This window comes from Xiphophorus hellerii, chromosome 6, assembly GCF_003331165.1.
Source record: "Xiphophorus hellerii strain 12219 chromosome 6, Xiphophorus_hellerii-4.1, whole genome shotgun sequence".
In the NCBI taxonomy this organism is placed as follows: domain Eukaryota; kingdom Metazoa; phylum Chordata; class Actinopteri; order Cyprinodontiformes; family Poeciliidae; genus Xiphophorus; species Xiphophorus hellerii.
In genome coordinates this window covers 1,923,491-1,938,122 of record NC_045677.1, presented here as the reverse complement: position 1 = coordinate 1,938,122, position 14,632 = coordinate 1,923,491, and the positions used below count along the sequence as shown (strand labels likewise).

Genomic DNA, 14,632 nt, shown 5'->3' with positions numbered 1-14,632 from the left:
ACTGCAGTTGAGGGAGAGGTGTCAGTGAGAGGACGATGTCACAGGTCAATGAAGAAAAAGGAGGAAGCTCATTACCTTCAGGTTTCTCAGATGAATAATTATCAGATGTTTTGATTAGGGTTAAGTTTTATTTTATTTTGTTTTGCTGCAGTTGCACACTTGGCAGTAGAAAATTGATGACAGCATAACAGGATTAATAATTTTTATGTCCCTATTGGCAGGTTACACTTGATTCTTTTGTGGTGCCTGTGGAACTGAAGTACATGTCATGTTCTTGCACAGCTGGGAAAGCCCTGTGCAATCACATGGTGGGTCTTCTGTTTCAAACTGCTCACTACAGTACAATGGGCTACAAGACCGTACCATTGCCTCTGTCATGCACCAGTTCACTGCAGACCTGGCACCGTCCAAGGACAAAGGTCAGATATTAATATTTCTTTAACTTTTTAGGTTTTAGGCTAATCACTTGTATTGATTTATTTTTAAATAAATCATTTGTGATTATAGGGAGTTGCACCAGAGGCTACAAATGATATGACAGTGTGTAAACCTGTGGCAAGGGAAAAAACCAGGATTAGGACTAGCGTGAAGTGCACACTGTACAGAGCGTATGCAGGTGAGGGAATGAGTCCCCTGCTATTCAAAGGTGGTAATGCCTTCCTAACATAGATAAGAATGAATAGCATGTATTGCTTTGTATTTCATATTAGCTTACATAATTATTAACATTTTATTATTAACATTTGTAACAGCTTTTTCATTATGGTGTGAAAGGTCACATGACATAATTAAATCTACATAAAAATTTACGTCTCTCACTTGCCAGGTCCTCTTCCAGATCCTCATATTGAAGCCAGCGGGGAGAAACTAAAAGAAATCCGTCCACAACCAGGAATATGCAAGTTGCTTTATGGACTGCAAAACCTTACTTTAGTGGACTCTAAATTTGGTCCTGTGCCATTTGGTTCTGTGCTCTCATATCAGTGTCCTCCTGAAATGAGCAGAGACATAATCAAACATCCAGATGCCCCTGAGTTCCCTCAATTACCTGTTGACGGCTACAGCTTTAGGTTTCCACTAGATTTTGAGCCTAATTATAGGCAACTTTGCCATTTAGAGAGCCTTAAGATATCACGTAAGATCTGTGCTGCTATTGAAGCAGAAACCAGACAGCAATCAGAATGCCAGCTGTGGACAGAGGTACGCAAACCCCGACTTACAGCCAGCAGGTTCCGTGAAGTATGCCATGTGCGTGGTCAGTCTTCTGCCAAGGCCTTGGCAACTCGTATTCTCAGAAGAACTCCCCAGACAGCTGCTATGAAAAGAGGGTTGGATCTGGAACCTGAAATACTGAAGCAATATTCTGATTTGTTTGATGTCTCTGTGATGCAATGTGGGTTTATCATTCATCCTGACGCACCTCACCTTGGAGCTAGCCCTGATGCTAAAGTCTTCAACCCTAAGGAAATGCCTCCATTTGGGTTAGCTGAGGTAAAGAGTTGCAATGTTGACAATGTGGCACAAGTTAATCACCTAGTTACAATTAAAGGCCAGGCTTGCCTTAAGAAGAGTTGATAGGTATTTTCCTTTCGAACCTAAATAAAAGAAAGAACCACAGACAACGTATATGAATTTTATGTAGAGCTTTTGCAAAAGGAGAACGCTCTATCAAAACCTCTCCTTCGATCAGTTCTACAGAGCGTTCTGGGCTGCCCTTACAACGGCTCCTGTTTTTATTGTCAAAGAAGAACAGGCAAGGGGGCAGTCAGGAAAACAACAGAGGTCGTAAAGCTTCTAACCCAAACATCTAACAACCCAGGTCCAGATGTGATATCTGGTCAAAGGTCTGAGCCCGGTTCAAATCTCGGTCAATACTGTCAAGAAAACAAAATACGACTGCTCACAGGTGGTTACTAAATTAGGAGGTGTTCTTGCAAAAGGGTTTAAAGTCTGAGAAACTCAGTGTTATCTATTTCTCGTAAAGTTGAACAGACAGTAGTGACCTCCAGGTCATTTAAAAAAAAAAAAAAGAACACTTTAAACAGAAAATCACAAAGATCTATAGACTTAATGTGAACTAGAGTAAGAAAATAAAATGATAATACCAAAAAATCTCTAACAAGAGTCATAAATACTATTATCAGGTTCAGGGCCAATTGGCTGTAAGCGGACTTCAGTGGTGTGATTTTATTACAGATACCCACACTGACTTCACAGTTGAGAGAATATTTAGGGATGAGGAGCTTATCCTCTCAATGAGACAGAGGCTTGATCATTTCTATCATGACATCTACATGGATGTTTTCTTAAATGGTAAACCTTGAGAAAATGATTGTTATAAAATTGATAGGCCTTTTGTAAATACTCTCCCTATCACAAATGGGCTAAAGTTGTGAACTTGAGGCCATTTGTGTATGCTCCATGTTCATTTTGTAATATAATTATTCTATTAATGTTTGCAATTGATGGCCACAAATCTTCTTTGTTCCACAATAAAAACGTTAATTTGAACATTTTCTCTCATTCAAATACTTCATTGACAGATGTGTAAAATGTACAAGAAAGTGCAATTTAAATGTAAAGGTTGTACATATGTAGCTTCCTCAAGATAAGCTATTTACAATAGATTTGATAGAACTGTACACATCTATTCATTTATTCAATAATAAAAACAAATACAGGTCATATATATGGAGAGATTTTGTTTATAACACAACTGTTTACATTAATGCTCATCCAAGGGCTGTGACTTGCAGGAGAAGAGGCTCTACACAGGTTTGTCGCCTTTTAGATCCAGAGGTCCCTGATAGTTTGAAAGTAGACAGCAGATGACCCACAGCTGATTGACTGAGCCTACCATAGAAAGAGGAACAAGACCATCCCAGATATGGTACTCTTTCACCCTTCGTATGGCTCTTTCAACTAAAATCCTCAGCCGAGCAATAGCCTGGGTCTTCTGGGTGTCCTCCATGCTGAGTTGGGTGGATTTTTTAAGTGGAGGAATGATAAGCGTTGCTCCCACCTCTGACAGAATCTTCTCTATCTGGAAACCCTTGTCGGCCATAACCCCATCTCCAGGCTGAAGTAACGTTAATATCTGTGATTTTCGAGTTATTTCTATGTCGGAGATGGAGCCTGTGTACAGTCTGGATACAAATGTTATAATCCCACAAGGAGCAATGCCAATCAGACCTTTAAAGGTGGTGTGGTTTTTGTAGTTTGAAAAGGTTTCTGACTGTAGTGTGAGTGAGGATGCAGTTTCACAACGGATCTCAGTGCAGTCTATAATCGCACGCACGTGAGGGCAGTACTGTTTAAATTTGTCAGGCATGGTGCGCTGAACTTGCTCTCTTGTCATCCACAATGACAGCGAACCAAGAACCAGGTAAAGGTAACTAGTCCATGTTAAAATGGTGCGGCTAACTGTAGACAAACTGACCTCAAAGATGGTCGACAAAGTCTTCTCCTGAAGTCCAGCTGCAACACGGCAAAGAAACATAAACAGTTCATCAATGAGTGGAAGTTTTCGCTGTGGACTAGGTATTTCTTCTGCAGTCCGCTGTGCCTTGGACCAATACACTAGCCTTGAAGCAGAAGGGTAAACTGACTCCCAAAACACATTGAAGACCTCTTTTGAGGTGAATTTGGTGTAATAACGGAAATCTTCATCTGTCAAACAAAACCTGAAAATCACTGGCTGCTTCTTTTGAAGAGTTAGCTCCTGGATTTCCATTTCAAGTGATAACACTTGGAACTCCAACTCTTTAATTCTCTGTATGGCACCGTGTAGTTCACCTAAGGGAAAGAAAAATAAATGTTAATAGACTTCACACAAACATCTATAATTTTTCACTGTCCTCATTACAGGATACACGTGTGCGTGTGTGTACGTATATATGCATTTTTTGTGTTAAACTCAAAAAACACTATATTTTCTAGACGGTTACAATGTGATTCATTGCCATATAATTTTTCTACAAGACACTTTATGTAATACTAACCCGGAAAAGAATGACAGGCATAGTCATGGTCTTTTGCCATTGGACCTGCAGGCAATTTTTCCTTTGAGGAGTCCTCAGGGTCAGCAATCTTATGTGAGTCATCCTGAACAGCAGCACTGAGAGACTTTTTGGTTCGCCTGTAAACAGACTCATGAGCTTGTGAACTTCTCCCTAGATGTGAAAAATATGTTGAGTCACTTCATGATCATAATACATTTTTGTTTATATTTTTAAAAACTGTTCAACAATGTTCTCCTTCATTTACCCCAATCATTCCAGTGAAATCTAGAAGGCACAGCTCCTTGACTAATCCGTTTTCTTCCACTGGCTGTTGTACTTATATCCTCTGGGGTAAAGTGCTGGCTGCAGACAAAGGTGCTCCCTCTGAGGATTTGAAATATTTTTCCTTCATCTCTCCTGATTGCTCTTACCCAGCGGGCACGTTTTTCCACATCCACAGGAAAGTCATGGAAGCTCAAATAGGGTTGTTTTTGTTTGTTATTTGAACAGCATGGCACACTACAATAGCAACGGTTTGATGATTGTGCCATGCTTGTTTGATAGATGGGTCGTTGCTGAGAAAGATGGAAAAATACAACAAAACAAAAAGAGAAATTATGAATCACATCAGAATATGTGAATGATGCATGTAAATCTTTTAAGTCAATATTTAAAATACTATTCTAAACAACGTTGTTGGAAGCTGCCCTTTATTTTCCATTAATACAGAAAATGAACCTCTAAACGTTACATCACTGACAGGCGGCGGTGTATATGTTTCCTAACTGTGGCTAAAGCTGCTGCTAGCTGGTTTACTCATGATCGGAAGCTGGTTCCTTTGAATACAGTTGGAGAATGGTAAATTGACAATGACTGATAACGGTTATCTAACACGTAAACACCGTTTTATAAAATACAGAGAGTGAACCTCTAACGTTACAGCGCTGACAGGCGGCCGTGTATATCTTTCCTAACTGTGGCTAAAGCTGCTGCTAGCTGGTTTACTCATGATCAGAGGCTGGTTCCTTTGAATACAGTTGGAGAATGGTAAATTGACAATGACTTATAACGGTTATCTAGCACGTAAACACTGTTTTATAAAACACAGAAAGTGAACCTCTAAACGTTACAGCGCTGACAGAGAGTATATTTTTCCTAAATGTGGCTAAAGCTGCTGCTAGGTGGTTTACTCTCCGATCGGAGGCTGTTTATTTTATACACAGATAGAGAATGGTGAATTTACAATGATTAGTAACAGCTATTTAACACTTAAATGCTGTTATTATTAAACTTACCTTTTATTATATCCTTAAGATTATGAGAATGCGGGAAGTTTTCAGCTTGGTTCCCAAGGCAAAATCACACCGGAAGTAAAGATACCCAGTTTTGAGTTATGGCGGCCATTGTCTGACGTCACTGTGAAAAGGGTCTATTAATCTGTGATTGGATGAGCTGAAATGCCCATCCAATCATGTTTCATTTTACTGACGTCTCGAATTGCTCATTACATAATCTCGCGCAAGTTTACTAGAAAATAAATCGTACCTGAGGCTGCAGCTTTTTTGTGGTAGCAGAACTAAAAAGAAAATATGTATGTTTTAATTAGGTGGGTTAAAGAAAATAAGATCAGTGTGGGCAGTGACACATTTGTGAAAAACAAAAAAATGCTTTTTGACCCGAAGAGGATCGGCTGGGTGGAACATGGGGTCATTGGGAAGAAACCACCGAAGGATGGTTGGAAAGCCTTGCTCAGATTCTCAAAGTAAATGGTAAGAACATATTTTTAGTAATGTGTCCTTTTTCTCACTAAACACAAATGAATGAAATATATAACTTTTTTTGATTCTTATTCAATACTTGTACTGTTCTTTTGCTTTTATGTATACATATAACAGAAAGTCTCCAGGTCATTCGGGACGCTGAGAAACGCTGGGTAGAAAACAAAAAGATCCGTCCACAAAATTCAAAGGTGTGTGTGTGTGTGTTTTATGTTCGAAGATCATTGTTAACAGACTGACTGGTTAGTTCCCTCAGCTCTTAGTAGAGACGACTTAACGCTAGCTTAGCTGAAACAGGTGCTCGCGCTGCTGTTGAGCGACCGTTAACTCAGCAACAGCGCGAGCTCGGTTTTTTTTCTCTAAAGGGAGCGGGGGTCGGGGGAGGGGGGGAGCCCCACCCATCCTTACTCTTCGATCGAAGTTGAAATCTGCCTGACTTCACAAATTAAATAAACCAAGCACAGCGCACTTCTGAGCTGCTTGTGTGTTTGCGTGTGTGTGTCAACGGTTCACTTGCGGGATTGGTTCACTCAGTTCACTAAGAAAAACATTTTGGTTCGGTGGAAATTATTATTAATATTTTTAAATTACATTTAAAGGTAAACCTTACGTTTTTTCTGTTTTCTAATCTCTAATCAGGCTAATCAGCCTCAGGCCTCCAATAATTCAGAAGACGACGACGACGCAGAGACAACCTGTGATCCTTCGGATCATGTAAGATGCAGGCAACACACATACATACTTTTTTGTATATGCCATATATATTATACATAGTTCATACACATATACAAATAAGGAGCTTTATATATATAAATTTTTCCCCTTGTTTAATGGTTGAGTCATACTAATAGTTTTTGTTCACAACATCAGACAGACGACAAATCTCAGATTACAGAGTTGGAGGATCACAACAAAAAGTTAGAGGAATAATTGGAAAGAAGGATAAGGAAATAAAGAGACTTCGAAGGGCAAATTTGCTACTACAAGACGGTAAGTTCACAAATCTCTTACAAAATGGTTGCCAAATAACTTCTTATGTCTGATGTCTTATATTGTGATTCAGGACTGTCAGACACAATATATAAAAGTGTCAAGGAAGCAGTCAAGGCTGTCCAGCAGTCATCCAGTTCTTCCAACCAATTACAGTCTAAAGAAGGAGAGGTATGTCTATGAGCTGGTGTTAGAAGTCATGTGAATAGTTTCAGATAAAAGACATGATATATTTTGGAGTTTATATAAAATTATTTTTTTATATTTACAGAGTGTGTCTTTGAAAAATCATACAGCAAACTGTGTGGGACTTGACTACACTCAGCGGTACAGCGGTTTCAAAAAAATGACTAGAAACGTGGTGGACTCCCTCTTCACTCTTGAAGAAATATCAACATGTTCAGTGACTGGAAAGAAAGGAATTCTTGGAAATAGAAAGAGAAGCCTTGACCAGTGTAACAAGTGTGTAAAACTGTTTATATTTCACCTCAAATCCATCCTCATTACCTGTGTATATTTGTTTTTCTTAGTTTTTGAATTGTATTTTATTTTGGCGGAGAAGCTTTTATTTTCTTGTTTCCTGTCTCCGTGTCATATCCTGTGTGTTCGCGCTGCCCTCCTCAGTTCGCGCCAAGCTGCGCTGGGGAGAGGTAAGCGTACAAAGTTGTCTTGTGTTTGTCTGTTGAAGTATTCAAAATGTCCTTAAAAGTATTTTTGCCAAACTCGCAAGTTTTTATATGTTGTTTCCCAACTGTTTTATGTTTAGCGCAGCACTGTACTGGGCACTTAATTCCCACGTTAAGGACATTTATTGAGTTTACCGTGCCAATGTGGTTATTTTTGTTCTTTTGATTTGTTAAGGTGTGTGTGGGAAAGCCAGAGCCCAAGAACTGGAGTGCTGATGCATTTTTTGTTTTAAACAGGTATGTGAGTTGTTTCAAAATGTTATCTGAATGTTAGATTAATGTATTTTGTATATTTTCAGTTTGAATTATAAAATATTGTAACTAGTGGGCAGATTATTTTTGTTTGGTCTTATTTTAATTGTCTTGACATTTTACTTTATTATTTGTGAATGTCAGAGAATTTTGGTTGGTTTTACCACAGTCCTGAGTTCGCGCCAAGCTGCGCTGGGGAGAGGTGTGTGTGGGAAAGCCAGAGCCCAAGAACTGGAGTGCTGATGCATTTTTTGTTTTAAACAGAATAAATCTGCCCTACTGCTGCAATACACCCTGGTGTCCTCGTCTGCTGGTTCCCTTTGCCTATACACACAACGCAGAGTACATGTACAACAGATGAGTCGGATGAGTGCGGCTACAGTGGTGCCGTGACCCGGATCCACACTGCTTCGGACAAGTTCATCGTGGTTCGTGAAGAGTGGATCGACGTCAGCTGGTCACCTGAGGTTGCTTGTTACATTAACCCGTCTATACAGACTGAATAGTGTGACAGAGTCAAACGTGGAATAGTGTTCCAGCAACAAAAACAGATATTGTGTATATATTTGGTTTTATGTAAAGAACTGTAAAAAAAAAAAAAAAAAAAAAAAAAACTGAAAATGACTTATGTTAAAAATAAGGCAGACAAGGATAAATGTTCATTGAGTGGTGTTAACTTCTCTGTGGGGAGAGGGAGAATGATCGAGGCTTTGCCTTTTACCCCAGTTCGAAACACCAATGATGCAGGCTCTCCAGCCTTTTGTTCTACACGCGTAGTTGAGAATGTATCTTCTAGCATTGTGCATGATGGTGCGGTCTCGGACAATTCAGTTAGTGCTGACCCACCACTAAGTGACCTTATTACAAGCATTGCACAGCAAGTTGGACAGTCCATAATGGACCGTCTTAAAGGTGAATGTGGGGAAGGGAGTGTTATGGGTCTGCAATCTCAGGGCAGTGTGGGCCAATCACAAGGTGATCCCACTTACCTCAACTTGACTGGGGCAAAGCTAGTACTACAGCCAGATGTCAAAGAACCTCCCATTTTCAGGGGAGATGGATCTGACAAAAACACTGTTGACGAGTGGGAAGAATTAATGAAAATCTATTTCAGAAAACGAGGCATACCCACCGATGAACAGTACTCGGAGATTCTCTCTAAGTTGATGGGAAGAGCTAAAGATATTGTGAGGATAACGCTGCGAAGCAGTCCTTCACTAAAGCCTCAGGAAAAACCAGATATTGTCTACAGCATTCTCAGACAACATTTCAGTGATGTGCCCTATTCATGTATGCCTATGGCCGATTTTTATAACACTGTGCCACTAGCAAGAGAAACACCTCTAGATTACTGGGTACGCTTGAACAAGGCAGTTGATGCAGCAGAAGAGGGCTTGAAGAGATTAGGACGGCATGTGGATAACCCTTGCCAAGAAGCAACTATGATGTTTGTGAAACATTGCCCAGACCCAGCGCTTGCTGCCATTTTGAAGTTCAAAGCACCAGATAAATGGACAGCCAGTGAAATTCAGGAGCACATTGATCGTTACCAAATTGAAACCAGAGAGCAGGCATTCTCCAGGTCAAGATATCCTAAACTAGCTACAGTTCATGCTCAAGCTCCTGTTTCTGACCAATTATCACCACCACCCTGTCACTTAAGAGACATTCCATCGCACCAAGAGACTGGTGCAGCAGCCCCGTCACATGGTAATGACAGCTGCATGAAAACTTTAATCAGTCTCCTTCAGCGTACTCTCTCACAGAACAGTCAGATTGCAGGCAGACAGAACTCACCCAGTCAAGTGCATCACAAAGCATGCAGGGTTTGTCAGTCTTGGGATCATTCTACCATCTCACACTGCAAAGAGAAACGCTTGTGTTTAGCATGCTTTGAACCAAATCATATTAAGCGAAACTGTCCCAACCGCTTATCTATCAGAGGTGAGCATGGTCTCCAGCCACAAGATCCCCAGCATTTAAACTAGCTGGCCTGCATGGGATGAGGGGTGGTGTGGGCTCAAAAGAAAAAACCCTCAATAATAATGACATTGAACAGCAATATGAAAAGGCATGTGCCGCAGCACCAGCTGGTGCTAGGGTGATAGCTCAGAACACACAACGAGTTGAGCCATTTGATGAACTGTTTTATACACCTGTGACTCTAAATAACAAGTTTCAGCTACAGGGGATGCTTGACTCTGGTTCCATGGCCTGCACACTGAGTGAGAAGGTGGAACAAATGATGCTGAATCAGAACTCACTTTCGGAACCTGTTCCCCTCTCTGAAGAAATTGTTCTCATTGGTTGTGGAGGGACACTCAGCAAGCCCCGCTGCATGTATGAGGTGGAAATGAAACTGTATGGCGAGACATGTGTTGTCCCTGTGTTAGTAGTGCCAGGCCAAAGGGACGATTTAATCATTGGCACAAATGTCATAAGATTTCTCATGCATCAGCTGAAAATAACCAATGATTATTGGCGTTTAGTGTCCAGTCCCAGTCTTCTCCCAGAATGTGAACAGTTTCTCAACATGATGGCAAGCACTTCTCGGTGGAGAGGTGAAGAACTCCCAGAGAAGATTGGCACAGTTAAATTACAACAGTCTGTTACCCTACTGGCAAGGACTGAACATCTGGTGTGGGGTAAGCTGCCACATAACATTCCCATGTCTCCAGGGAGTACTGTAATCACTGAACCAACCTCATCTAAGTCGATGCCACGCAACATCATGGTTGCTCGCATTATCACTCCTTTATGGGGAGATAGGTGGGTCCCTTTAAAAGTCGCCAACCTATCAGACAAGCCCATCAGGCTGAAAAGAAACAGCAAGTTGGCAGACGTGTCCCCTTGCCTGGCGGTTGAAGATTTTGAGGTTTTTCAAGGCATCAGCCAGGTTGAAACCACTGCTCCAGAGAAGGGACATGTCAAAGAAAGGTCCGCAGATCTGAAACTGCGATTGCAGCAGGTTGGGCTCGGTGACCTCAATATTGATTTATGCCACACTGATGATGCAGGGAAAACCAAGTTGGTCGAGCTGCTTGAGAAATATAATGATGTTTTTTCTAAGCATGCTCTAGATTGTGGCAAGGCAGAAGGTTTTGTACATCGCATCCGGCTTGTTGACGATAGACCATTTCGTCTTCCATACCGCCGAATCCCACCAGCTCATTATCTCAAACTGCGCCAGGTTTTATCTGACATGGAGGAACAGGAGATAATAAAGAAATCTGTGAGTGAATACGCCTCTCCTCTTGTGCTGGTCTGGAAGAAGGATGGCAGTCTGAGGATATGCACAGACTTCAGGTGGTTAAATGCAAGGACATTCAAAGACGCGCACCCACTTCCACACCAGTCCGACTGCTTAGCTGCTCTTGGAGGCAACACTTACTTCAGCACTATGGATTTGACGTCAGGATTTTACAACATTCCTATGGCGGAGGAGGACAAGAAATACACAGCATTCACAACTCCTATGGGGTTGTACGAATATAATAGAATGCCTCAAGGCCTGTGTAACAGCCCTGCTTCTTTCATGAGAATGATGCTCAGCATATTTGGAGATCTGAACTTTAGCAGTTTGTTGTGCTACCTGGACGATCTCCTTGTTTTTGCTTCGAGTGAAAAAGAGTCTCTGGAGAGGTTAGAGGTTGTGTTCCAACGCCTTCGCCTGCACAATCTCAAGTTGAGCCCCAAGAAATGTCACTTTATGAGATCATCAGTGAAATTTCTGGGGCACATCATAGATGGCCATGGAGTGTCTGTCGACCATGGAAAAGTGGAAGTCATTACAAGGATGACAAAGGCTGACCTGATGGAGGATGATGGATGCACGCCTTCAGTCAAGAGGATAAAGTCCTTCCTTGGTATGGTATTTTATTACCAACATTTCATTCCAAGCTGCTCATCTGTGGCCAAGCCACTGTTTGCTCTAACTGCTGGACAGAAGAGGAAGGGCAAAACCAAAACAACGACAAATGCGGGTTCTTACAGAAAACTGAGACCATCTGACTGGACAGAGGAGTGTGAAACAGCCTTTTTGAGTCTTAAAGAAAAGTTGTTGAATTGTGTTGTTCTTGCACACCCAGATTTTTCACAGCCTCTGATTTTGTCTATTGATGCTTCACTGGACGGACTTGGAGCTGTCTTGTCTCAAGTACCAGCTGGAGAAGAGAAGGCTCGCCCCATTGCATTTGCCAGCAAGACACTGAGTAACTCCCAAAAGAAATACCCGGCACACAGGCTTGAATTCTTGGCTTTGAAATGGAGTATATGTGAGAAGTTCAGTCATTGGTTAAGAGGTCAAACATTCACGGTGTGGACTGATAACAATCCGCTCACCTACATCATGACAAAGCCAAGACTTGATGCTTGTGAGCAGCGTTGGGTTGCGAAGCTGGCACCCTTCTCTTTTGATCTGAAACACATACCTGGGTCCAAGAACACAGTGGCTGACGCACTCAGTAGGGATCCATTTGCAACAACTGTCAGTCATAGGATCATCACTGAGGGCTATTCTCGCCTCCTTATTGAAGCTGATAGTATTAGCCAAGATGGGGTCCAAGATGCTTTTCACCTAAAGGTCCAGAGCCAAAAAGTGAAGAAAGCATCTTGTGGTGAACCAGAACTTCATTGTAGTTCGCAACCTTACCAGTGTGACGCAGTCAAGGCTCTTCTGGAGATGCATGACCAGTGGGATTTGGTTACTGAGACCCGTGCAGTAGCACTAATTCAGTCTGTCCAAGATTTGGGCATACCAGGGCAAGATTCGCTCCCTGTGTTCACTTTGGATGAATTACAACATGCCCAAAAGCTTGACTCGGATGTTTCCAAAATTTTGCCATTCATTATCCGAGAGAGGCGTCCATCCAGACGTGAAAGAGCAGGACTCAGCATAAGAGCTATGGTGTTCATTAAACAGTGGGAGAGGCTCAAGATCAAAAATGGAATCCTTTACAGAGTCACTCGGGATCCCCTCAGCAAACAGAAAAGACATCAGTTTGTTCTTCCTGATTGCCTCAAGGACAGAGCCTTGCAAGGCATTCATGACCTGGCTGGACATCAGGGGCAGGCACGGACTCTTCACCTGGCAAGGCAGAGATTTTTTTGGCCGAAGATGGATACTGATGTGAAGGAGTATGTCAAATGTTGCCAGAGGTGCATTCTTGCCAAAACACCAGAACCTTCTGCTAGAGCCCCTCTTAAAAGCATAAGAACCTTTGCTCCAATGGAGTTGGTGTGTTTGGACTTCTGGAGTGCGGAGGATAAAAAGCAAAACTCAGTGGACGTGCTTGTCCTGACTGACCACTTCACAAAGCTAGCCCACGCATTTCCATGCACCAATCAAACAGCAAAGCAGGTTGCTAAAAGGTTGTGGGACCGCGTATTTTGTGTGTATGGATTTCCTGAACGGATCCACTCAGATCAGGGAGCAAACTTTGAAAGTGAGCTCATTGCTGAATTGCTTCGACTGGCGGGAGTATCAAAGTCCCATACCACTGCATACCATCCCATGGGGAACGGGGGCACCGAGAGGTTCAACCGCACACTTGGCAGCATGCTCAGATCATTGCCACTCAGAGAGAAGAACAAATGGCCTGAACAAATACAAACATTGACTTTTGCATATAATGCAACAGTTCATGAGACTACAGGATTTGCCCCATTCCAACTCATGTTTGGTCGGGTTCCGAGGCTCCCTGTGGATGTGATCTTCAAACAGGTGTTGTGTGATCCGGCGACTACTGATTATAAGAACTATGCCGAAACACTCATGTCACATCTGTATGAAGCAGCTAGGATAGCTCAAGCACATGCTGTGGAAGAACAAGATAAACAGGCAGAAGGGTACAACAGAAAAGTGAAAGGTACCCATTTGAACATTGGAGCCAGGGTCCTGTTAGCAAACAAGGGTGAAAGAGGGAAGAAAAAGTTATCTGACAAGTGGAGTGCTAAAGTCTACACAGTTGTTGACAGGAATCTCCAAACTCACACATACAAGTTGGAGGACAAACAAGGTAACAAAAAAATTGTGCACAGAAATCTGATACTGGACATCAGCTTTCTACCCGTGGGAACACCCCAGGATGAGATCGCTGTTGTCGGGGCAGAGGAGGCGCAAGGCCTGTCGGACTCCTTTGATGCTTCGGGAGAGAGAAGTTTGGATGATAGAGATAATGCATGGGAGATGAGTAAATCGACGAACTGTGACAGCGATGTTTCTCTGGATCGAGAGGTGTCAGAACCAGGCTTATCCAACCAGAGTCTTGTAACGCCTCACAGTGTGTTGGAACTCTCAGGTGAACATGCTGATAGTCATCTGGCAGAAGAAGAGTTACATGCAGTGAGTCAAGTTCATTCTATGGACACAGAGGCTCTTCCTGTAAATTCAGACGCCAACATGGACATGTGTCATCCCCCAGAGAATACTGACCAAGTCGTTAGGACTCGGGTGGGCAGGGTCAGCAAAAGGGTGAACAGACTCATTGAATCCATGGTTCAAAGACCTTTTGATTTTAGGGATTTGGCAAACTCTGTGAGCCAAAAATCCCAGTCCATTCTTACTTGGTTTTGAGTGAACTCATTTGTTTAGAGTCTTTATATGGACAGTTCAGCAATATAACTGTAATGGAATATTGTTTTCCTCAAATATACATCCGGTATTGTGTTTATGGGTTTAAAGTAGACACAGAATTATATGGTGTAAATGGCATCATATTGATCTGAGAAGGGCAGAGGCCTGATCAACCGTATGTTCCTTCGAAACCTGTTTTGTAGGTGGCTCTCAAGCTGAATGCTGTACTTGGTTATGGCAACCCTGTGTTAAATATTTATCGAATTTGTCAGTTTTTCTTGTATTAGGATTGCAAAATTTGGACTGACTTGGATTTTGGTGAAATATAGGAGGGGTGGATGTAACAAGTGT

General features: G+C 42.0%; 2 protein-coding genes and 1 long non-coding RNA gene across 7 annotated transcripts; 2 read left to right on the top strand and 1 right to left on the bottom strand.

Moving 5' to 3' along the window:
- The first annotated feature begins 383 nt into the window (after positions 1-383).
- LOC116722315 (uncharacterized) lies at positions 384-2,511 on the top strand. The gene is made up of 4 exons (XM_032566548.1): positions 384-419; positions 508-616; positions 827-1,571; positions 2,126-2,511. The coding sequence occupies exons 2-4, from the start codon at positions 535-537 to the stop codon at positions 2,322-2,324; spliced, it is 1,026 nt and encodes a 341-aa protein (XP_032422439.1). The 5' UTR covers positions 384-419; positions 508-534; the 3' UTR covers positions 2,325-2,511.
- Positions 2,425-4,998, bottom strand: LOC116722314 (uncharacterized). The gene is made up of 3 exons (XM_032566546.1): positions 4,267-4,998; positions 4,002-4,172; positions 2,425-3,795 (listed from the first exon to the last, which is right to left on the bottom strand). The coding sequence occupies exons 1-3, from the start codon at positions 4,550-4,552 to the stop codon at positions 2,768-2,770; spliced, it is 1,485 nt and encodes a 494-aa protein (XP_032422437.1). The 5' UTR covers positions 4,553-4,998; the 3' UTR covers positions 2,425-2,767.
- A 336-nt stretch (positions 4,999-5,334) lies between these two features.
- On the top strand, positions 5,335-7,999 carry LOC116722316 (uncharacterized). Of its 5 annotated transcripts, XR_004339744.1 has the most exons (4): positions 5,335-6,769; positions 6,843-6,940; positions 7,041-7,692; positions 7,852-7,999. It is a non-coding gene; the product is annotated as an uncharacterized LOC116722316 (long non-coding RNA). The 5 variants fall into 5 exon arrangements; XR_004339743.1 differs by having other exon boundaries at positions 6,843-7,692; XR_004339742.1 differs by having other exon boundaries at positions 5,335-6,940.
- The last annotated feature ends 6,633 nt before the right edge of the window (positions 8,000-14,632 follow it).